Source organism: Leptosomus discolor, chromosome 19, assembly GCF_034619465.1.
Source record: "Leptosomus discolor isolate bLepDis1 chromosome 19, bLepDis1.hap2, whole genome shotgun sequence".
In the NCBI taxonomy this organism is placed as follows: domain Eukaryota; kingdom Metazoa; phylum Chordata; class Aves; order Leptosomiformes; family Leptosomidae; genus Leptosomus; species Leptosomus discolor.
Genome location: NC_141409.1, coordinates 8,692,654 through 8,717,996, shown reverse-complemented (window position 1 = coordinate 8,717,996; position 25,343 = coordinate 8,692,654). Strand labels below are relative to the sequence as shown.

At 44.2% G+C, this 25,343-nt stretch overlaps 1 protein-coding gene across 1 annotated transcript in view; it reads right to left on the bottom strand.

Moving 5' to 3' along the window:
- The window catches only part of ABL1 (ABL proto-oncogene 1, non-receptor tyrosine kinase), a 78,438-nt gene extending 55,988 nt beyond the window's left edge, over positions 1-22,450 (bottom strand). The window contains exon 1 of the mRNA XM_009950503.2: positions 22,315-22,450. Coding sequence (XP_009948805.1) covers positions 22,315-22,450 — 136 coding nt within the window. The remainder of the gene's footprint in view (positions 1-22,314) is intronic.
- Between the last annotated feature and the right edge of the window lie 2,893 nt (positions 22,451-25,343).

Genomic DNA, 25,343 nt, shown 5'->3' with positions numbered 1-25,343 from the left:
AGCTGGGTTGAATGATATGCAAAGAGGTCTGAGGACTTGCTGGAGGTCATACAGAGAGGAAAGTCAATTGGCTCAGCTAGCGTAATAGCCCTGCACTTTTACAGCTCCCAGGACTTTGCTCTAAGCACCAGGCTAACCTTCTCATCAAGAGATCCTAAAATCTGTCCTCAACATTTCAAACATTCCCAGATTCTGAGGAAAAGGCACTTCCCTCCATAAAGAGTTTGAAGCAACTCTGCTAAAGGGCGTGATGAAATTCTGAAGGCACTAAATGCACATGCTCACAATTAGAAAATTCGATGGAAACTGTTAACGTGCAGTTTTCTGCTTTCAACAGCAGAATTTTCAAACGTATTTTGGCACGCAGTTTGAAAGAAAGGAAACTCCAGGGGATGTTTAAATAGAGTCTGCCTAAATATTTTGTTTAAGGGAACTATTTTCATTTTGGCTAGAATTTATAGGGCAAAACATCCTAGGCAATCCACAACGGACGTCAGTCTTCAATTGGTCCCAATCTGGAACACCCACATGGCCAAGGACAATCCGCTGCACTTCTCAATGCCTCAGTTTCTGCAGAGCTTCAGAGAAGATAAGGAGTGTTCACTCAGGTTTTCCCACTCCTACAGTTCCACCAGGACAAACTGGTCTGCTAAGCAGGGCTCGGGAGCATATTTTTTGGATAGGCTTTGGATTTGTGGAGTTTTGTTTTGTTTTCCTCAAGCAGCAGCAGGGACACGTACCACTTGAGGAGCAATTCACCTCCCTTGTGTCACTGCGAATATGCTTGACATAAACAAAACCCCTTGAAACTCCAACATGACAAAAGCAAGGGCTGTGAACATCTATTTAAACAGAGCACTGACACCAAGATAGATTAACAATGATATTTTGGAGAAAAGGCATTTTTGCTAGTAATTCAACACCCACTCCCATTCATCGGGGCATAAGCATTACCACACGTCCTCCAAGAACTGCAGGGCCCTCCAGCAAACCACTTTCCCACTTGTTACTTCACCCTAACAGGCCTCTCGCCCTTCTCCATTTATACTTCTGTCATCCAAAATACCACTCCTTTTCACTTCCAAGCTCTTCAAATTCATGCCCTGATGTTCCTCAGCTCCTCTTCTGTCCCAGAATAATCCAAGCAACTGTACTTCTGAGATCTGATCCGCCAGCTCAGCTCTTCTAATGCCCTCTGGCTCCAGCGTGGCTCCTCAGCCTCTTTTTTCGCTCCTCCATTGCGCCAATATTGCATCAGCTTACATGTCTCAGTTTATTCTTTTTCTTTCTTTCTTTTTTTTCTTCTTTTAAACCTTCACAGCTTGTTCCCTTTATTTTCTCCCAGTGTTACTTGCTGTCCTCCTAATGGACATGTCCAATTAAACCTCAATTACGTCTCATACCAACAGCTGTTCTCAGGCTGATGAGCACATCCTACAAGAAAACCCAAGGCAAAAGGGCTTGCCTGTTAGGCATTTTGCTATAATCCAAAGGTCACAAGTAAAGACATATAACCCATTATCTGCCACTAACTCCAGCATTATGGATTTCTTTTTCCGTTTAGTTTAAATTACTTTGGAAGAGGTCACCCTACCCTTAACAAGGATAAGCATCTTCACATGGTGAGGCTGAACAGGTCTAAAGCTGGACAAGCCAACAAAGGTACAGTTGGCTCTTTTCTTCCACATAAATAAAATTTAACGTCAGCCATTGCCTAAGCCAGGAAGTTTACCGGTGTTTTCCACCTCTCCTCTACACGAGCTCTGCGTCGCTGGGAGAGCAGTGCCGGCTGTCTGGTTTCGCACACCTGGTACACACCAGGCACGGGACAAGAGCCTTTTCTACCTGCCGGCCCCTCCTGCCACGCCATTTCTGTTGTGCCATGGTGGGCTCAGTGCCAGAGGCGATCTCTAGCCTCCAAGCAAACAGTTAAGCGTGCCTCAGGTCCGGCTCTACCGTGAAGCAGTCATGCTGCTGGGGTTACCAGGGTTCTCCAGCCTGACCATGAACCAGCCAGGACAGGGGGTGGGGATGGAGAGGCCAAGCTATGCCAAGAATGAGCCTGGGGAATGCAGCAGAGGTCACATTGCAGAGCGGGTACCAACACATGCCGCTCGTTCCAGCCCGCAGCTTGCTGAAACTCCTGGACGGAGGGCTCTCCCAAAGCCTGGGAAACGCGCAGTGGGCGATGACCTGCACCCACTGTATCTTCATCCTGCTTAGCATAGGCCAAATACAATAAGATGCATTAAGTCAAGTCTTTGCTCTACCCAGCACATGATGTGATTGGCAGAACTTTTTTTCCCCTCTTAATTCTGCTGATAGTATGTAATTCTGTTCATCCCTTTAGCCTTAGCCAAATATTTATGTCAAGCTGGGAAAAAAATGCCAGGCATAGAGCAGGGGGCGGAGGGAAGGCAATCTAGAAAAGGCTTATAAACCAATTTCAGTGCACAAAGCACTTCTTACTTCTGCCCAGTCATACTCAGATTAACAATAAGGCCGCTATGTTGGCCATTCCTTTTTTTAATTAACCTTCAACAGGTTAAACAGATGAAGACCACACTATTAGATAATCAACAAACCCAGGCACTAATTCCATACTCACCACACAAATATTTTACTGGGTTAGGATAAAACCTCATTTGCTTGTTATACGCAGCAACCACCTGCAAGTGGAGGGGGAGACGGACCCTAAAGTACTAACGATGTCACGTACATGCACGTGCTCGTGCGCATCAGCCAGTGTGCCTGAACTGCCTTTGATTTTTCAGTCACATTGCTGCTCCCAGGCAGGGATCTAGCACGTACATCACTTCTACCACTTACCCAGTTCTGGCTGAATGGGAAAATTCATTATTCATTTAATTTTAAGTAACAGCCAAAGGGCCCAATCAGCAGCAAAGTGCCCCAGTGCTGCGCTAACACAGATGAGGAACAGCTTCTCTCTGATGCGGAGGTCTCAGTGCCGTAGTTCCTGGGTTAAAGATATGCCATCATTTTCTTAAGGGATTCAAAAGCAGAAACAAAGCCATACATTATTTTCTAATTGCTTAGCAGTGAACAAAGGCAGAAAACGACCTGCTACATCCCAACTCTTCCAAAGGTACACACAGGGCTGCTGGAAATCTAACAAACTGACAACCCATCCCAGGGAACAAAAAAAGGAATGTTTGCCTAAACACTGCCTTTCAGCAAGACTGCAATCAAAGAAAAAAAACATGTATGATAAGATTGATTCCTGGTGGTTCTGGCACAGTGATTATTTTCTACACAATTGGGAAAGTTTGGAAACATTTGAATATGCTGTTCTGCTGGCATCCTTTCAAAAAAAAAAAAAAAGAAAAAACCCAAATGGCTGCAGTTCAAACAGCAAACAACGCCCCAAAACAGTTACTAAACCAAAGCATTATGGATCCACCGGAAAAAGAAGCACATTTTCACATTTTCTGCACTAAGAATGCAGAGATAACAGAAGCCTGTCCAGATAGCTGGTATTAGCCTGTCCACAGGACAGGGGTATAACTATTATGAGTTAAAATTATCAACTGGCTTGTAGCGAGGAGTCCAGCTCCAGCTGCATATCTCAGCAGGGACTATACTGGGCAACGTGACACCGTCAGATACTACGTCCTGAACATTAGCCCTCCTGTGACGAGCGCTCTGTAGGTCCAGATTCGATGACTTTGAAACTAATCCATGAGCCATAGTAGGTTTGCAGGCAATCACGCCAGCTTGCATTTTCTGAAGTGACTTGAGATTAAACAAAGAGGCAGAAAGAGCATAAAAACAGGGAAAGTGGGAACGGCGAGAATACCAGTCAAAACAAGTGAGTAATAGCAAAAGAAGATAAACTGGCCTTCTTTTGACAGAAGCATGAAGATCTTGCTTAAAAGCTTCTTACAACTATGGGAGTATCATTCCAAAATCCTACCAAAAGACAGCATGTGCTGAGCAAATGATGCTCTCCTCATAAAAGGAGGAGTCCAATAAATATCGCTTCTGAAAACCCACAGAGCACTCCTATATTGTACATCAGCTCTCCCTAGAGGCAACTGCCTGCATGGAAGGAACTTAACCTTGATAACAACTTATCTGTGCAAGGGAAAGACAGCATAGTCCATGCATACAAGGTCTGGAGTTTAATACACATTAATACTGTTTATCTGAACTAGGCCTACAGAGGTTGCTGTGGAATATAATGAGATTGTGAAGGAGAAATTCACAGCCTGAACTTTTAAGCCACAAACCAGCACTAAGCCAACAATTCATTAGTTGTTTTTTTTTTTTAAAAAAACTGGGAAGGGGAGAAGATCTATCTACTGAAATACAAGTAAATCACACAGCAGGTGTTTCTCAGATCATGGGAATAAAACATATCACAAGGCATTATTAGTGTTTATTACATAGGTCTGTTACAACACAGTTTATCACCAGCTATCTTCAACGAGCTCAAAGCCCATGCCTAAATTAGCCCGGAGTTTTACAGGAAACAAAACACGCGGGTGCACAGCCTGAAGGGGATCTCACTGGGCTAAGCTGTGCTGTTACTCCAGCAATCCAAGTCTGCAGGCTGGCAAACTGCTGATTTACACCCACAAAGCCCCCAAAATGCCTCCACATGCAAGAGCGTAGCAGTGAAAGAAGCGGTAATGTATAACCCCCCTTTCATTAGTCATGTTGACAAATCAGAAATAACTTAAGATATCTTAATTACAAAGCCCAAAATTCACTTGTATAGCTCACCAGGAGTAGTTGCAAGGGAATCAATCCTTCAAGGGAAAGGAATGAGCTGGGTAAAGTTGTTAGGGATGGTAAAGGGGCTGTGAATGCTGGTTTTAAGTTGATAAGAACATTTCAGTTAATCATTCGTTAGATTAAGGGGGTTTTCTACATTGGTATTTTATTTTCAGGATGCTTGTTATCCCATAACAACTGAACTAAAAAGATCATCCTTAATTTCCCCACTAGCACCCACAAGTCCTAGAATAGGCATCCCAAACCCATATAACCTGAGCTATTAAACCCACAGTCGAAGCACATTTAAGAGCTCCTTGCATAATAGCCCTGTTGAAGGCAGTTCTGGCAGGGGGGGACGACTGTGTGTGTTGACCCCAGGCAGACGTGACTACATCTGCCTGAAATGTAGAGGTCTGGCACAAAAAGGTGTTTTATCCAGGAGGCAGAGAAGCCTCCCCCCAAACACACATCTCCCCAGAGAAACCCTACATCAGTCAGCTGTGTAACATCAGTGCTTTAAGGCATTCACAAAGTGAAACAGCAGCAGGAAAGCCTGCTCAAGCCTCCCCAGAGCAAATCGGGATTCCACCAGCCGCCCAGGAAAGACCTAATAAAAGCTGTAAAACTAATTTCAGCTTCAAGTAAGGAGGCTGCTCCTCTCTCTCTCTAATTGAGCAGGATGGCAAGCCATCGGGACAGCAGAGGAAATCTGCTCTTTTCCTCTCCCGGAGAAACGTAATGACATGATGGCAAAGTGTTTTTATCAGTTCCCCAGACCGCGAGAGCAGACTCTGCGCCATTCATCAGGAGGAGAATGGACCAGGAGAACAATCAGAAATCCATTAGCAAGCTGCCGCTTGCCTGAACTCCAGATCAAATGTCAGAGCGCTGAACGGCTTATATTACTGGAGAGGAGGAAAAGATAGGGGAAGCGTTTCAAACCAACAAAGATACTATTACAATTTTTAGCTTTTATTAGCACGAGGGCAACCATTTGTTATTTATATGTTGTCCCTTTAACTAAGTTTCTCAAATCTGCGACAAAAGCTTCCAGCATAATTAAAATGGAGAGAGATCTGCTCCAGTACCACCAACTCACACCACAAGGAAAGCGGTGGGGGGAGAAGGAAGACCGGAGAAGGAGGTAGAGCTGTTCACTGCTTGCGTTTAATGCTTTTACTGCCTGCATTCAGAAGGCAGGGCTCAACTGTGAAATACTGCAAACTTGCAAGAAAATGGCAAGAATTGCCAACGCTGCTGTTTACTAGCAGGGGAGTGACCCCGTAAGAATACATTAGCTCATCATCAGTATTTCATCCTGCTCTTCAGCTAAGCTACAGGCTCATTTCTGCTCTGAGTAACACTTTGTTGTCCTTGTATCACACGATGAGACAGATCCAAAACCAACCTGCTCTATCAGAATCTTCCCCTCCACCAGTTACTTCTTCCCTTAGATGACAGGTGATTAGGCCATTTAAAAAGCAATGCAAATAACCAGGTCCATATATACATTTGTACATTAAAAAGAAGTCCATACCATCTCTCTCCAATGTTATTTACAATGTGTCTGAAAGCTATTATCTGAGCTATTATCTGGCACAGAGACAACAATAAGATATTCTGAGCATCTTAGCAGCATATCACATATTGAAATGATTTATGCAGATTCACTCCATTCATATACTGTTAATGCTTAAAATATAATGAAGCATTTAAAACTGGAAACTTGCATATATACTAGGAAGTAGGGAAAAACAATAATTAAAAAAAAATTAGGAATTCTCCAATGCAAGTATTTCCAACCGCAAACCAGTTCTCATTATCTTTCATCTGCTCAAAAAAAACTAAATTAAAATATCAGTCAAATGTAGTGATCCAGGTAAAAGTCTTAAACTGCGTCTTTGGTTCAGTAACAGCAATTATCATGTCATTGTTCTCAACTCGTTGAGCTCCTCAAATGAGATTGGAAATGACTACAGAAAAACACCTCACAAAGATCTCAGCAAAAATCTGTCATCCACAATACCTGAATGACATTTGAATCACGATATTTTTACCTCTAAAACAGCTAACAGTGAAATGAATTAAAATCAAGGTTGTCAGCATTTCCATTATCAAACACTAGCCATAAAAACTACTACTGTAAAATCTTCACCTTTTTTATTTACCAGAATTTTTCTATTTTTCAAGTAAAAGTCAGTCTGAAGCTTTGAAGTGTGTTAAAGCAACGTAGCAGCATTAGATCCTGGAGGACTAAAGGCTGCTGAGCAAGGCTGAGATACACTGACTATGACACTGGAAGTCCTACGTGTGTACAGCGTTCGTTTGAAGCCAGTGTGCCCAGCTATCCCAATTTACACTCAGGAGCAGACCAGTGAAACAGCAGCTGGTGTCATCTTGAAGCTCAGTTTATTTTCCACCGAGACAAGAGGAAGCACGTATCCCCCTAAGCACCCTTGCAATCTGTTAAAAGAGCACTTTAATCCACACGAGCCCCAGTGACTTCCCTTCGTCTGCACAGACCAGACTCCGCATACGGACATTAAAATGCTGTAAGTAGTGGAAAGGACTAGAGCTAGCAGCAGAACTCTTCAGCCACTCCACACGGGGCGACGTGCAGCGCCAGGTCTACCAGTAGTCCTGGGGCTTTACAAGTTGAGATCTACGCAAATTGCTTGCAATGATACCTGCTAAATTATCTTTATTTCAGAAAAGCCATTTAGGGGTAATTACACTCCCTCCTAGGGCAAACGTCAGCTGAGAGTGAACCTTCTTCAAACGGAAGAACTGGCGGCAGAGGGGGTCATTTGCTTACTGGTAACAGCCCTCGGTTGTTCATGTAACCCAGCCTGGCAGGGATCAGCCATCCCCAGCATCCAAAGACTGCGGTGTGGCTGATACCAGATGAGATGAGCTATTAGTTATGGCCCAGTTCCTACCAGACAGATGTCCTCACTGCAACCCGTAAGCGCAGCCATCAGCCTTGCTGACAGCGTCAGCAGCTGGGGAAGCGAGCAGGACATACTAAAATGCCCTTTCTCTCCCTAAGAAAGCCCACAACCCTTCCACCCGGCACCACAGCCAAGCATTCACTGTCACTCCCTGCGGATCTTCTGAACTGAGGACTCCTCTGACAGGGGTCTCAAACCAGCACCTTTTAAAGTGCTACATTCATGTAAATAAGTTGGGGTTTTGAGAACAAACTAGTTAGGCATATTCTATGAAGTTATTTCATTTGTTTTTGCTGCTGTTCATTTATTCCAATCTGCTGCACCTTCCCTTGGAGAGGTTATTAAACGCTCTGCTAATGGCCGCCAGCACTCATTTAATTCTTCTTAATGAATGTATGAGTGAGTAGCGGAAGCTATTATGTAGGGCTTAATAAAGGGCGGGAAGGAATTCCCTAAAATTTATTGCCACAGGCTGCTGCTTGAAGATAAAATAAATGGTAATTGCTTGGAACAGGAAAGAGGAGGATGATAAAATGTCCCTAGACATGAGGTAAAAAAAAATACCAAGTGCTATGAACCAAAATCTCAAAGCCCAAAGGATCTCAAAAGCAAGATGGCCTCCTCCTGGCTTTTAGCTGTTTGTAATCCTTAAGACGTTTTCTTTGAACACGGATGCTGAATGATGAACTCAATCTCAGCTGGAAGGATTATTTGACAACACTAGAAAGACAATCGTTCATATAAAAAAATAAATTGCATTAATTCAGAGAGCATCTTATGAAAATAATATTTGCAGGAAAGGGAGAACATGGGAAAAATGAAAGAACAATGTTTCTGGACTATTGAGTCCAGCAATACAATCTTTCCTAAAGTACAGGGTTGACTGTATGAAGGAGACACATAACACTTTCCTACAATTACATTTCTTCTTTCCCATCACTGTTCTGGCCAGGGCTGATGGAAGAAGGGAAATTGGTGTGAGGTGGACCTGTGCGTTGTTTCTTCAATTTCTGCTACTGTTTGTTAAAATAAATAAAAATCAGCAGGCTGAATGAGAAAGAAAGTGTCTGAACTGGAAGTGGGGAATGTCTGTCCTGCACCAAAGTGCTGCAATCACACCGTCAGCCTCCCAGCAAGCTCCAGGTCAGACCTCGACAACCGGTGAGAACAAAGTGGAAATCAAAGACTCATCCCATGTCATCACAATCTAAGAGAAAAATACAGGTTTTCAAAACAAGGTTTTTTATTATAACACACAACAGTCTTCTGTCCACATAACCCTTCAGGCTTCATTCACTCAGACAGTATGATCCAGCCATACAGATAAGTTTGGGTAAAAACTTTGATCAGTCTCATCAAGAAAGCTGAAAAGCAAGTTTCCCAAGAACAAGTCTGATTTTTTGTTTCCACTAAGAAGCTGGAGGTAGTATTTTGCACATTAGAGACTGCCAAAGTATTGACTAAAATCAGACTATTCACAAACTTATCTGTTTAATTACAGCAGCAGCAATCCGAGACTGCAACACTCTTGTGATTAGAGCAATAGCTCAACAGCTACAGGCTGCAGTGGGAGAGGAGAGCAGGGATGTCTGCACGTCAGCTTCTCCGAGCGCCACCGGCGCTTCAAGTACAGCTGCCCCAAAAAGGACGCTGCCAGTCTCTAAGCACCATCTTCCCAACATGCAGCACGAAGGAACAACTCACAGAACTATAGAAAGATGTCAAAATAGCAAATTGAGTGGGCAAGGCATCTATTTCCCTTTACACAAAGGGGCAGAAAGAAAGAAATGCTATTTTCAATAGCAAGCTAATATATCCAAGAGCTTAAAAGTTGACCCAAGAAGAAAAACAAGATTACGTTTGCTCTTTTTTGCTGCTTAGGGCAGACAAAGCCCCTCTTAGAAAACCACCATTTTTCATGCCAGCTTTCACCATCTTAAAACCAGAAAAAAAGAGAGGATAAAATCCAATTTTTCTTTTTTAAATCCTTGGCAGGTCACCTGCAAGTGCAGGCCAACAGCTTTTCTAGCAGGCAGTAAGAAATTATTATTTTCTTTTCTAAACAAGGATTTCAGTTCCTTCAGTTCAACAGCAGGATTCTCATAGTCCGACAGAATACAAAGCAATCAGCCAGCCTGCAAGAACATCCAATTTGAAGATGGACAGTTGCTTCTCCAAGAGAAAAAGCAACAATTTGGTAGAGAGAAAAAAAAATAAAAATCCCACAACACCAAAAGAGAGCAAAAAATCAGCTTAAGCACATTGGAAGACAAAAGGTGAGCAGCTACAAGATGAGTGTGAAGTGTCAGGGGACACGCTACACAAATTTGCACAGGACAGGTGGCTATCAGATGGGCATCTACCACAGACCGCTATAAAGGAGGAGTTCAATCTTCTCCCACTCCAACGAAAAATCAAAGCGAAATGCAACAGCATTCTGTGCATCAGCACTACTGCCTTTACAAAAGGCAGTGCTTCTAACTGAAACCAGCAAACACAAATTATCCCATCCTCAAGTACCTTCAGGCACTTCCACCCTCTTCTTAACCCTCTAACACTCCTAGGAAGAAGTCTTATTACCTATTTACATGGGCTTATAGAGCAAGAAGTTGCAGCTTTATGATGACAAAGGACATAAAGACAATGGATCTGGTTTTAGACTTATGAACAAACCAAGCAGGTACTTGTTAACTACCCGTGACGTGCACTGCTGTTCCCTGCTACAAGGAAGAACGCAGCATTTCATTTGCCTTGGCACTGGCGCATCCCTGAAATCACTACCTACCCAAGCCTTGGTTACTCTGCCTGAAAATACACATTTTGCTCAATTATTCTCAATAATTGTATAATATCAAGTATTCTTTCAAACATAACACTAGCTGATATCAGGCGTAAAAGAAAAAGCTGCGCTTTTTTCATTTTATTTGGTTTTGGTAGCAAGAGTTTTCATTTCTACTGTATGCAAGAGCCAGATGTGGGAGGAAAGGCGTAGGTGGCATAAGGGAAAGTAGGAACGAAGGTCCTTGTCGAGGTTTGTCTGTGGTACGCTACGTTTCAAAATAACAGGAGCTCTGTCATCCAGGCTGGCTCATAACCACCCCCGCAGCAGGAAGCGGCAGAAGAGCCCTGGAGAAGTCGGGCACATTTCCATCATCCTCCTTCCCTCCGTCCCCGTTATCTGCTTTTACTTGCGCGTCTCACAAAACACCCCCAGGCCAACCCCTGGCAAGGCCAGCTCCTCAAGCCAGACCTTTCATAAAACATTCCAGGTATGACCCTGGGCTAAAAGCAATTCTCTCGCCACAGCGGCAAACCCAGGATGCTCAGATTGACGCATCAGCCTCCGAAATCAGGAGTCGGGACGGGTGACTTGTACTCGAGAGGATTCGGAGGAGCTGCACAGCGCGGGGAGGTGAATGCAGGCAGGTGCCGGCACCAACATCCACGGCCCTGGTGCAGCGTCGTTTGGGCAGGACCTGCATTCACACAGCTTCGCTAGACAGCTGGCTCCACAGCAACAGCGTCAGGGTGTAGGTGCGCTGACGGAACTTCTCAGCACAACTCACCCACAGACCTCCTTCCCTGCCACCTCCCCTTTTTTTTTTTTTTTTTGATAGCACTTTGCCTAAAGCATTCCACTCAGTGTTTGGTTTTTTTAAAACACTTTTTTGATGGGGAGAGAGGAGCAAGGGAAAGTGTCCAACCTAATCTCTTCCAGTTTGTTGTAGTCTAAAGAAATCCGTTTGTTCAGCTTTGTACTCAGCATCATTGTGATAACAGTTTTTAATTACACTGCATATTTATATCCATTTTAAATAAATCAGAATTTCTTTACAAGTCAGAAACGCACCCTACAATTCCCTTATCAATGCACCTCCCCTTAATCAAGACCTTACTCTCCCAAGGAGGCTGCAAAGCTCTCGTGAACTCATCCCTTATGCACGTTGCACAAATGGGTACCTCCGCGGCAACTGGCTATGGATACGACCACAGTACACACTGAAGCAAGGATAAAGAGAATTCAAATCCAAGTGTGGTTGTGTAAGACGGTAGTAAAGAGGTCTCTGTGGTAGAAGAGAGCACCTTTACTTGCATGGTGTTAGTTTTACTTCTAAAAATTTTAGCAGCAGTACATTTTTAAAATTCAGCTGCTAGCAATTCCAATTTGAGAATCATAAAAAGTACTATATTAATAATTGAAACGTAAAATGCCTGTCTGATTCGCTCCAGTCCTCAGTCCCCCTCCCCAAAGGGCTTGAATTGCCTTAGGGGAGCATTTCACAAGCAGCACATCAACTTTCTGAAATACAACTTCAGCAGATGAAAGCCTCCTAACCACAGAAGAGCTGCCATCCTTCTAATTCTGGAATTTAAAAACAGTGACATCCACAGAGCTATTTAAAGGAAGAACGGCTAAAATATTTCAGCCCAACCGAGCACTTCAGTTACCACACGGTACAGTTATTTCAGATGCGGCTCACCAGCAATCTCCCCATTTCAGCCACAACATCCACTCTTTATCAACCGGCGGACAGCGTTCCGCCATCGCTGCCGTGACTCACCAAGACCAGGGTGATGAGGCACCCTCAACGCCGGGTGATTCAAGACTATCTGGTGGCCATGAAATGTGTCTCATACCAGGGGCTCCAGATCATCAGGTTCTGAAGTCCAGCTGAAGCCCACCACTTCCTAATTTGGAAACGTTGCAGATGAGGGAAATGCCTGAGCTGGAAAGCATCCGATCTGTCGGTGTCTGCGTCTTTCACCTTGAGGTTTTTAATGCCTCTGTAGTTCTGCAGGACTAAATTATGTGAACATGGCCAATACACTGTAACATTCACTTTTCTGGGGAGAAGTGACCTAAGTTATCAAATGAGAACAAAACCACCTCCCCGGATTTGTGCTACTCATTCCGACAAGTGGAATGCAAATACTTCATGTTAACATTTCATGGTTCTTTGAATCCTTACCTGACACTAAATGCTGCATTGATCACTATTTTCATTTAATATTCTTCAAATCCTGTGCTTTTGCTCATGCTTACAAAGCCACGCTACTGCTTAGCGAGGTTCGCAATTACTCTCAGGACAGATCTGCTTATCAACATCGCAGCAGGTCTTGCATCAAGTGTCATGCAGTACCTTTGCTTTGCAGAGGGGAAAACTGCAGTAACCAAAATTATTATATTAACGTCTAAAGCTAGTATTTGCCTCCAAAAATCCAGCCTTTATTGATCTAATTCATCTTTTTGCTTCGCTCAAAATATTACCTAAAGAGGTGTTATGAGCTCTGTGCATTTTGCTATCCAGTGAGAGCCTTTAGGATTCGGCCCTCTCCAGACCCATCACTGCAGCAGGTCCAGAATGAACCCCTAGAAAACGTCCGCAAGCTGTACTTAGCGAGCGATACAAAACACACAACGCATCTGGCATTGTACTTGTCGTCATACAAAGCCTCACTCTATACCCACTCTCTATCTAGCAAGAGCAAGGTAAAAAACACCAGTAATTCTCGCAGTGAGGTCTAATTAGACTGAAGTTTCCCCAACAGGTTTTTTTTCCTATCGATATGGAATGTGAACAGTTGAGCAACACTTACACCATCTTACGTGATCACCTCGTAACAGTAATTACTACTTAATACCTGAAACATGATAGCAGCTTGACATCCAAACCTCTGTGTGGGAGGCACTATTTAGACATAACAGACAATCCACAGAGCCCAAAGAAATTGGAGCTTCTATATGAACATCAACAGTATCAAATGATGGGAATAGCTTTGTCTTCCCTCCAGTTAATTTCCAGTAAAGAACATCTATTTTGTATTAAATAGCTGCACATTTGGAAAAAACTTATACAGCAAACACATTTAGTGCAATCCATCAATAGTCTTAAAAGAAGTAAAGGTTTGATTGCAGGGAATTTTAAATGCATCTTCTTATCCATCAAGTTAAATATATTTAAGAAGAAATAACAGCTTGGCATTAATTCAAAATTTTTCTTTTGAGCTTTCCTAAGTTATTTGCAAACATTAGGTGTAGCCAGACAACAATAGCTCTAATGGCTGTTCCAGTAATTCTGGCTAAACTAGAATGTACTTTTAAAACGAACATTACGTGTTGTCAGATTTACAGAGGATATGAAGAGAGCTTAGACCTAATAAAAATAATAAAGACCCATTCAAGCATACATATTTATAGCTTAAACTATTTTGCTAGATGCGCTAAATCATCTTCATTATTATAAAATTCTCACATCCAAAAGAGATTTGAGTAAAATAGAGTATTACTAGATTACAGCTTCGCTTTTGTTAGCATTGCTATGACTTCATAAAAGTGTAACACCACAATTAGCTTTGTGATAGCAATTCTGACATTCAGACAACACCAACTGTGTAAATAGCTGTAACAGGCTGAATATTGGTTTCAGTTATTCCCTCAGCATCCTCGCCAGGAAAAGCTCACATGTTTAGAAATGCCGGACACAATGCTACCACAGGATTTACAGAATTAATTTCTATACTGAGGGGGCCACACAATTTAGTATTAGAGGAAAATACATATATAATTTTAAAAAGTCAATGTGGCATAACAAAAGAGGCAGGGGAATGAGATCAAATGCAGAAGATAGCAATAAGTGAAAAGGAATACGGCACCGAAAACTATTTCTGTTGTTTTAAAGAATGAAAAATGGGCTGAAATGGAGCTCGAGGAAGCGAGGAAGCAAGATCTTCCCATTAACAGCAAAAGCAAACATCACCTACCAACCTTTTTCATAAGCAAGCAAGCTCAGAAAGATTATTTGCTCTAAAAGTAACTAAAGAGACTTGACAGCCACTGTTCCTGAAATTCACGGTTGTCACTTCTAACCCTGGTTCTTGCCATTAGCTTTTGCTCATTTCCAAGACGCTTTTCTTACTGCAGGGGGTTTGTTTTAACCAGAGCAAGTTATTAAGAAGATTCAAAGAAGACACCTGGTGGCCAGTGCATCAAATGACAGTTTAATTCTCTCAAGTTTTATTACAAAGGTATCACAAAAGTCCAAGTGAAAACGGTTGAGTTTACTACGTAACAGCCCTGTTGATAACCCACTGTGGTCATGCCAGAAACCAAGAAAACTGAGAACTCGGGAACAGCCCTTCACCGGCTACATTAAATAAGACAGCACCTAAAAAGTGGCCTTCGAAATTGGGCAACTTGAACACAAACGAAATAGCAAACATTTCCTGAAAGCCTGAACAATTTCCTATTTAAAGTTTCCATGTCCTTATCCCACTACCATTCACACATTCAGCCTCTGGAAAAACAACATTGCTTATTCTGGGAACACACACACATAAAAAAGGCCATGAAAAAGCCATCAGTTACGCCAGGCGCGGACTGGCAGCTGATCAGCTCGTTGGGTTCGCTGCAACAACTTGATGGAGTCAACGTGTGCGTTGGGAAATTCTGTTGTGCAGAGTAAGTGAAATTTCCTCCTCGACAGCATCAGTGTGACGGGAAACACAGGGAACATGCCCGGGTCACTCCGTACTTCCAACAGCAATGGACAGGGAACAAACAGCAGGTCAGCAAAGGGCGAATCCTCTACTTCAGCAAGCTTTGCCAGCCCCAAACCCAGCCATTTAACAGGCAGCAGAATACGTAATTCCATATTGTCTTCATCGCACATTATTGCCCGCTTCCGAGTCCACTATTCCCTCTTTGATGCAAATAATGGAGTGCAAACCACAGCAGAGTAAGGTTCAGCATTTTACTATTTTATGAGCTTTAAGGAGAGACTGGACCAGACAGGATTTGCTACTGATCAGACAGGCCTTCGAAAGATGAGCTTACAGGGGGGCAGACTGGACACAACTCATGCCCTGGAAAGGCATAGGAGAAGTACTGAGTTCATATGGTAGGAATAAGGTAGCAACCGAAGTCGGTCTAAAAGATAAATGCACCAAAAAGCAGCACTAATGGATAAGAAGCCTCTCAAGGCAAGCAACATCTAGCAATATTGATTCTTTAATACACACAATGAAACCAAAGTCTTAATGATTAATAATCTGTTGTGAAATTCTATTCATTAGGTAAAAACAGAGCACAGAGATGACACAACATAAATCAGGCAGGCTCCTCGCTCATGAAAGAATGATGATCTTGCTTGCGTCCATGTAAATTAGCAGCAATCACTCTGCAGAAAAGCAAGCTCATGCTTTTCACAACCTAACTGCTAACAGCAAGAAAGAAATGCTGGGAAAGAACAAAAAAAAACCCAAATCTAACTTCAAGCCTAACTTCAGAAAGTACTTTAGGCAAACAGTAAAGCAAGCTGGTACTCAGGACACACTTGCCCCATCAGTACAAGACACGTGGAAAGGGACTCCTCCCAGAGCATAAACCACAATTTTAGCAGATTCATAACAAATTTTGCCATCAGAGCTGTGCAGCTTCCAGCCATTTCATGAAAAGTTACACTTAATATCTAAGTGCAGAACTGGGATTAAATGTGCAAGTTTCATGAAAGGACAAAGTTAAGAACTGAGGAAAGACATTGCCCTAGGCAGCTTTACTTACTAATGTTGTCTGGATGTTAATTACCCCTTTTGTCCAAGATTCCTCTTTAAACTGATAACATGAATACTCTAGTAAGGAGATTAATAACTCAGGATTCCCAACTCTCAGCAATGGGACTGCGTCAACTCCTCACTTTCGAGCTTAAGATTTAAACTCTTCAATTTAAAATACAGCAAGTTTGTTGGTAAATGTTGAAGCGTGCCGAAAGATGATCGCTTACAAGCAAGGTTTTTCTATACTAATACCCTGCAGCTTTCTCTTGCCTCCCTGTCTCACATAGCCTTCCTATTAAAATCTGTAAATAAGAATGCAGAACCAGCACAATCTATTAATGAAAGTCTGGCATACAAGCAAACGGTACCTATTCATCATGAAGGAGATGAACTGCTTAAACATGGCAAGTTATCAAAGATTAGCCGGTGCACAAAACAGCTGCTTTTGCCCAGGAAAAGGATTAGCTTTTCCCCATCATCATCATCTTCCACCTCAGTGCGTGGAAAAGCAGTTTACCAAGTCTTAGGTCTCTTTTCTAACACATTCCAACCCTAGATCAAGCTTTATGGAGGAGCTTCTTAGCAAAACTACTGGTATTTGATAATTGGAGCAGGGAAAAAATAGCTTTGTACGATGAAAAAGGGATAGAGTCAGAGGCGGTAAACAAATCTGCATTTGGTGTGCAGCTGATGTCAGCACTACCCAGACTAATACTGAAGCACATCAAAGTTGGATATACAAGCAGTGATCTCAAAAGCTGGGGATAAGTCTCTCCTAATAGAGATGGAAATTAAAGTTTGGGAGCTGCCAAATCCCAACTAACAACAAGGAAAGTTTTGCCAGTTTAGAGTGCAGACCTATGAGGCCGATGCTAACGATACAATTTCAGGTGAACGGTCTAAAGCGGAATCAGGAGTGGTGAAGCAGTTTCTTTCAGGTCTCAGGTTTTGCACTTGGTGAAGCAGAGACCGAGTATAAAAAATGCCCCAAGGAATAATGAAGAGAGACAAATGCAGGGTTTGTAACTACATGGGTTTAAAGAAACAGAGTTCTAGTATGGAAGGAATCTCATTTAAATTATTTCCATGTATGGGCAATTGACTACCTAATAAATGTATATTGCGCATAAAGAAGATATATTGAGCTCACCTGTAGGATAAAGGATAATGAGTACAAAATCACAACCTGCTCTGGACCACCCAGCTGATAAAAGTACATTCCAAACCCATACAGTTATTAACAACATTTTACCCACAGCAAAACAATAAATAAAACTTCTTGGAATTATGCATTTTCCTACATGGTATGAAAATTACTGGCGCTTCATAAAAATAATAAACACCAACATAATTATAACAGTAAATATTGTGTATTTACTTGTATACGCTGGTCAATCACTAAGTCCTGAGGAAGGAACCAATTATAAACTAATTTACTCATTTTCACAATCCAAACAGTTGAAACATGAAATTTAACAGTGTAAACCAAGATAGATTATTAAACCCACAGACTCTTAAAAAACAATTTTTAATCAATAATATGGGAAAAGATACTTTTAATTGTTGGGGGGGTTTTCCCCTAATTGTGACTTTTATAGGGCATGTCTCCAACTGGCAGCTGTGGCAAGCTTATGCTATGGATCTGTTTTGTACAATTACTTCCTAATTAAAGCACTAAAACTTTCAGCACCCTTGTAACAAAAAAAGTTCAGATTCAATACGAAAGAGGTGGCAGCAGCCTGACTTCAGCTATATTCAGCACTAAAGGTATAAGAAAAAGGGATTCAATTCCTGGAGTTTGTCTCTCTACAGTAAGGTAAACAGCTCGTTTAAGCTTCCCTATCACTTATCTGCTGGAAGAGAAACTCAGAAAGATCACACTTTATCACTACAAGAGACTGAGAAAAGAACATTCTTGTGTAAGTGCTTTACCAACAATATTCTAAAGATACTTAAAGCTCAAAACTGAACAACTATCACTCCCTGGTAGCGTAAGGGTGTAACACAGATTCAAAAAGGAAGATCCTTCTCTTTTTACCAACATTACAGATAGTCATATTTGTATTACTTTGCAGAATGTCTCAAACCCAAAACAATCAGAAAGTTTTAAGACCAGTTTGATACCTATCTATCCATCCATTATATGTACCAAGACACAGCATATAAGAAAGGCTCATACTCAAAACCTCTTCAGAAGGTTTCTTCTTCTTCCAAAGTCAGTTATTTCTCTGGCTGCCACAATAAAACTGGCACCAATGGCAGCAAATATGTACACCAAACCATAGCATCATTTGAAAGACCTATATTTCAAGGTATTATTTACGATAATTTTGCATTGTTAAATCCAAAAATCACACCGTGTTCCCACCAACATGCCCATGGAAAGATGGTCCCCATTTCCAGCCGCTGTCACAAATTACACAGCAAAGGGTACGTATAAAACTCAACCCTTTGGCCTCGCACGAGTGGAGACACCGCTCAGGATTTCACCCCTCAGAACACTGCTCTGCTGCTGACCGAGTCGCATCACGACAGTCAGCTGTGCAGTAGCTGGAATTCAAAGCTGTGGACCAAATCCAGCACCTCACTGAAGAGTTTATCCCAGCATCTCCTCTCCACCTCAGCATCACAGAGCTAATGATTAGGATCCATTTTTTGAGCCTTCAGGTGCTGCTTTTGCTTGCAGGTACTGTTCCACCAAAATGCTTCAGGGAATCTGCTCATCCTTCAGCACGACAACACCCACCCAAGACAGTTGGAGAAGGTGTGGTGTTTGCCAATCACTCCAGTTAGCTACTGCCAACTCTGGGATCAGAGCTGAGCCCGGTGGGAATACGCCTTTCTTTCCAGAAGTTTGAGTTTTACTGAGATTAATGTTCTGGAAAGGCACAAGATACACTAGTGTGCAAACTTCAAAATGCAAACTTCAAAATGCATTGACAAACTCCTTCCCATTAACTGTCTGCTGACCACGGCTTTTCTCTCAGTTGGATGTTCCCAAAAAGCAGCAACTATAGACTCACTTCTCAGCCAAGAAAAGCACAGGGGAAGAGGCAAACACTGCCTTTACACTTTCTCTCTGTTTCACGCTTGCAAGCAATCTAAGAGATGGTGTAATCTGCCTCAAAATGAAGACTGTAAAATCCCATCAAGGGCTACTCTGCTGCCCAGGGTAACCACGGCAGCCTGACTCCAGCTTGTAAAACGCCCTTAGTGGAGAAAGCAGCAATACAAAGAAAGCAGCCCAAAACTTGCCCATAGATTATTTTTTCCCCCTTAATGCACTCCTCAATTGTCAGCTCATGACAAAATTTAGAGCCTTTCTGCATTATTCTCACAGAACATTTGACTACCAGCAGAGCTGATTTCTGGCCAGTTGCCTCCTTGCTTTTCAGAAGCCTCTCGATGTGCTGCCTTGAGCGTTATAGAGAGTGTGACGATGGCAAAATGGAATTACTTCCCTGAAAGTTATCTTGCCTTACGCTGTTAGTATCTGATAATATTCCCTAACCCTTCCAGCTAAGATTCAACAGCACCACAGCAGTTAGGTTCTTCAGCACTCTGAAAATCCCTGCTAAGTATCTGCTGAATGAGCATCAGTAGAACTTAGCAGGTAGCGGTCCCACCGAAACAGGGTCATGAAACAGTTTCACAAAAACGCAGCCATAACAAGAGTGCCACGCTACTACCAACCCTGCATTTTTTTGTTTTATCCTATGTTTTAATATACAAGAACTTCAAACAAGTACCTTTAAGAGTTTGACTACCTCTAGGGGTTTGCTTTAAGCAGCCCATCCTGGAATTTCTCCTTACGCAATTCTTAGTTATGAAAAGCAAGAAACATAATTTTCGTGGGACAAACTAGTTCCCACAGTATTACAGAGAAACCAGATACAGTGTTTGGCATTTAGAAGAAACTGTAATGAAAGTACTGGAAGACAAACATACAAAAATTTAAGCCCTGAAAAACCACCGATTTTTATGAACTACACCCTATGGCACCAGATCTGAATAGGACTGAAATCACTAAATACTATTCTGTCCATTAAGGTATGTCAGACTATGTATTTCAAAGACAAATTATCAATTAAAAAAATAGAGGGAAATTAAGAACTTTCTAAAACGAACTTTGTTCCCCTGTATTTTTCCAGCTATTTTAAGATTGCGTTTTTCAGGATAGGAGCAGCCCAAACTCAAAACAGAGCTGAACAAAACCCAACGGCGGTAGAGCCTTCTACTGTTTGTACTTCGAAGGACCATTTCATACACCTAAAGGAAGAAACTTTTCCTCATGTGGATAAGCGAGGCTGATCTTTTGCAGTTCTCTTAACAGATGTCGTGGCCTTGATGTCCCTTTTCAAGCTGATTCTTTTCGAAATCAAGACACTGAGGTCTCTTGTGGACATATGGCATACGGACATTAGAGACGCTATTTTTCTTTGCAAATGTGCTAGGATCTTCTGACCTCAGGTCATACTGGCAAGAAGTTACCATCTGCCTATTCCTGTTAGATGATCAAAAAGGACCATTTCTGGCTCTTCTGCTACATCAAAACACCAAAGGTAGTTAGACTATTGTACTACTTGCACTTCACGCTCTCGCTGTAGCTCATCTGACCTTGAAACTCTGTCCAAAGTAGTAAAAGCAGCAAACTGGGGGTGGAGGGGCCGGTATGTCACAGGACTGAAAGCACGGCTTGGAAAAATCCAGCAGCGGGTTTCTCATCAGACAGCCAAGTTAGCCCTTAAATTCTCTAAACCTTCCCTTAATTACCTTCGGTTTCCTCAGTGCACAAACATTGTATGGGAAATTAAAAGAAGTTACACCGATGTAACAGTATTTCAACACAGTAGCACGCACACGGGACCTCTGTCTGTGTCTTTGCTGAACACTGCACAGGATTTCTTCGGCCCTTCTGGCAACACAGAGTGACAGAAAGTTTGAAAGCAAAACCCAGCTAAAACAAAACTGAATCAAAACTTTTCCACTAACTAGACTGTGTTCTCAGACACAGCAAAGACTGCAATTTTTACTTACACGAAGATTACAGATGCAGTTGTGATTTGTTCACAGATAAACTTCCTCGAGAGGACAAAACTGTTGAAGAAGCTTTGTCAAAATCCCCTTCTCCAGCCAAAGACAGCAGCCAGTAGTGCGTCTTCTCAAAGAATATTAGAATTAAAAAAGCGTTGTGCAAAAGCAAGGATTACTCAAATAAGTTTCAGTGAAACAATGCATTTTTGCACCTCACTTCTGTAGAGATTCCTTCAGTTTACAATTTCTTTAGGTTTGGGGTTTTTTTTAAAGAAAAAAAGCAACATTTGAAACAGTCACTAAACCTACCTCTGAGTTCTACTGAGCTTTTCATCTGGCTTCTTTCCCGAGATTCTCAGTCCCCTTTTAATTTGCGGAAGACCAGGAAGCGATGGGGTTGCTGCACCCCTAACTTGGCCGCTTTTAGCCTCTAACACTTAAACCCATCACCGCACGAAATGAGCGGCTATGAGAAACCACTAACCAAAAGTGCTGTAAATGTGCTAAGCAAATTAACAAGAAACTGTTTTATTCCGACCAGTTTTCACAACAGCAGTATCCACAAACTTTCCAAAAGTCACTTTTTTTTTTTTTTCCCCTCCAAGTAGCAGAGTCCCTTTTGTGAAGATAATTAAAGGACACTTGTCACTGGCCATAGCATCACCAGCAGCTGTGGCAGGTCTGTACCTACGGGCCAGGCAACTCAAAAAGGATGAAACACTTTCCCAGACTGTAAACAAGAACACGCTTAAGGCAGAAATGAGATACTTGTACAACGTTAAAAAGTTACTTCCTTGTATTTCACATTTAGCTGTACAATAACCTCTGCCCAGGTTTCAAGCCACCTGACCCAAGTTAAGTATTTTCTTAATAAACTATCACACAAGATTTGCATTAAGAAGCAAGAGAGCAAAACAAAAGACTTCCACAAAGTACAGGATCTCTGTACCTGCACCGTGCCCTTGAATAAATCCATATTGCACCTAGCTCGGCAAATCAAAACTAAACCAAGAGAAATCCAATAGAAACCTCTTACCGTGTTCGACGAAGACGTTACAGTGTGGGCCCCCATGCCTCGATGACTCCTTCTTCCCTGCTCCTTTAATAAAGTGCAGGGCAGGCAGACTCGGCCTCCTTTGGTCCCCAAGAACTTTTCCAGGCTGCTGCCCCATAAAGTAACTATGGGCAGCCTTTCCCAGGACGAGAAGTTTTTGAAGTCTGTGATCCCTGATCTTCCAGGTTGGGAAGGAGCTTTGAAGAAGAATTTTAGGTGGGTGCGTTGGTTGCACTTACTGTGTGATAAAGTCACTTGAGGCGAAGAATTAAGACAAGCACAGAATCCTCCAATGCTTTTTAAGATGGCAACAAGGCTCCTTAGGTGACTTTATCCAAAAAAAAAAAAAAAATAAAGTAAAAGTTCCAACTGCTTAGTAATGACCAAGCGTTACCAAAGTTTCAGGTTGCCACATGTAGCGTGTCTTCCACCAGGCAAAGGAGAATTAGTTCATCTCACAAGCAAGAAACCACATGTAGGCTCACCCAGGGCAGGAAACAGCCATTCCCACTGCAACCAGTGTCAAGGCTTCTTTTTTTTTTTTCTCCTTTTCTTTTGCATAGCATTGAGTTAGCAAAGGCCAAAGAGCCACGTATTTGGCTTCAAGTGTCGTTGAAGTCTAGCAGGATCAAGTGCGCTGAAACCATGTCAGCTGGCGAGGCGAAGCAGAGGCAGCTCTGGGGCTGGTGGGCTCCACACGCTCCTTGGGGCGAGGGAACGGGACGGGGGGCTCCTGCGGTCCGGCCTCACGACGCCTCGCCTTCTTCCATCGCCAGCCTCGGGCCACCCGCACCGCCGCTACCTCTCCCGCACACCGGCAGAGGCGAAGCGGGCCAGCGGGGCCTGCGGGGCCATAGTGGCGTCGAAGCAACGCTGGGGCCGCCGGGCCGGCGCAGGTGGCCGCTCTCCCGGCCTGCTGCCCGCCTCAGACGGAGCCGGGTGCCGGGGACCCGGTGCGAGGCCGGGGACGCGCTCCGGGAGGCCGGTTCCTGCACAGCAGCCAGAAGAGGTCAAGCGGGGGTGACCGGGCTGGAGGCATCCCCGCGGGGGGACGCCGGCGGCGGCGGGCAAGGCCCGGGCGAGCAGCGAGAGCGGGGCCGAGCCCGGCCCGGCCGCGGCGGGACGCGCAGAGGGGGCCGGGCGGGGGGCGGCGGGGCCGTGCGGCCGCACGCCGGGGGAGGGCCCCGCCAAGCCTGGCAGGAGGAGGGGGGGGGGGCGAAGGGCCGCAGGGCGGAGGATACCCCGGGGGCTGCCGCCGGGGGCACCCGCGGTGCGGGGCGAGACTGGCGGGGGGCGGCTGCAGGCGGCGAGGGAGATCCCGGAACCCCCGGCGCGGCGCAGCCCCGTCCCCGGCCGGCGGGGCGGGCGGTCACATCCCCTTCCGGCCCCTCCTCCTCCGCCGCCCCCGCCTCCCGCCCGGCCCGGCCCGGTCCGGCCGCTGCCCGCTCCGGCCGGGCACCCCGCCGCCGCCATGACGGGAACCTGCCGGGCGGGAAAGGGGCGCCCCGGGGGCCATGGGGCGGTGTGGGGCAGTGAGGGGAGCCGGGGCGGGGGGGGGGGGGTCCGTGAGGGGGGAGCTCCTGAGGAGACAGCTCCTGAGGAGAGTGGGGGGGGGGACACACGTCTGAGAGGAATGAGGGGCGAGCAGGGGTTGGGGAGGGGGGAGCAGTGAGGAGAATGGGGGGTGAAGGAGAGGGGAGCCATGAGGGGAATGGGGGGAGGATGAGGGAACAGGGGGCTGGGGGGGGGGGGGCACGATGACGTCTCTAGGGTGAAGCCATGAGGGAAGTGGAGGTGCCCAGGGGAAGATGACATGGATGGAGAGGGCACGAAGGGGAAGATGAGGGGAAATAAAAAGAGACCGGTGAGGAGAGTGGGATGAAGGGCAAGATGGTGGAAATGACAGGTGGAAGAGGGATTTGCTAGTGTAACATCACTAGCAAATGCCAGTCAAGCTCATGTCAAATCCCTTACTCCTTCGCAAGGGCCAGCCAAGTTGTTTTCCCTTAGATCTGACAAGCTTGAGAGCTCGTTCAGCCTCAAGCCAGACCCCCTCCTGCATCCAGGTCTCAAGGCCCCTGGCCAGCTCTGGACCGTGGATTTCTTGCAGAGACGGACAGGAAAAAGAAAAAAGAAAAAAAAAAAAATCCATACTGGGTCAGCTGTGTGCACAATCCTCAGCTTTTCCACAACCAGGGATCAGTCACCCTGCTTGCACAAAGAACTTCACTTCTTTATTAATGCTGTCGGAGCATATGCAGAACTTGATACCAAAAACAGCCATAGAGGCTAATGAATGTGGCTATAAATATTTTATTGATCTACTTTTGTGCACCATTTGGTACAAAGATGAAGTTAAACCCCCAAATGCTTCAGCCTGGACTGTGGTGCCCTTAGATATGCAGCACGAGCATGCCCGGAGCTAAAGAGCACAGACGGTGACGCTGAAGATATTTCGTTTCTCATACGTTCTCCTGTTCACCTCGGGAATAGAAGAGCGTCAAGGCAGCAGCTTGAGGTCAGGGTGTTTTGGTCAAAGGTCTGTGGTTGCTCCCACTCGACAACGGAAGAACACACAAATGCAATTTTGTGCAGTAGCCTCCTGCTCAGGGTAACCATCTGGACACAGAGTGGCTTGTTTGTACCGACTCCTCCCTCGTGACAAATCCAAACATACTCCATGTCTCCTACGCCATATTCAAGGTCCCTGGCAGACGTGTATTTTTCATCTTCCAACAATAGCATCTGAAATGTAGCACTTCATACAGCCCTACAGGATCCTCCACCTCTGCTGAGCCAGTCTGCTCCTGCATCGCTAATTCTTACCCGGGAGGCTGATCCCAAACCCTTTCTGTTCATTTCTCCATCAGTCACTCAGATTGCAGGTGCTGAGGCTGTTTGTGCTGCACACATGCAGGAGAGAGAAATTCTGGTATGTTATGCTGAGACAAATGCAGAATCACGTCTCTCTAACTCAGCAGAATTTCCCCAGGTTTATCTCAGTAATGCAG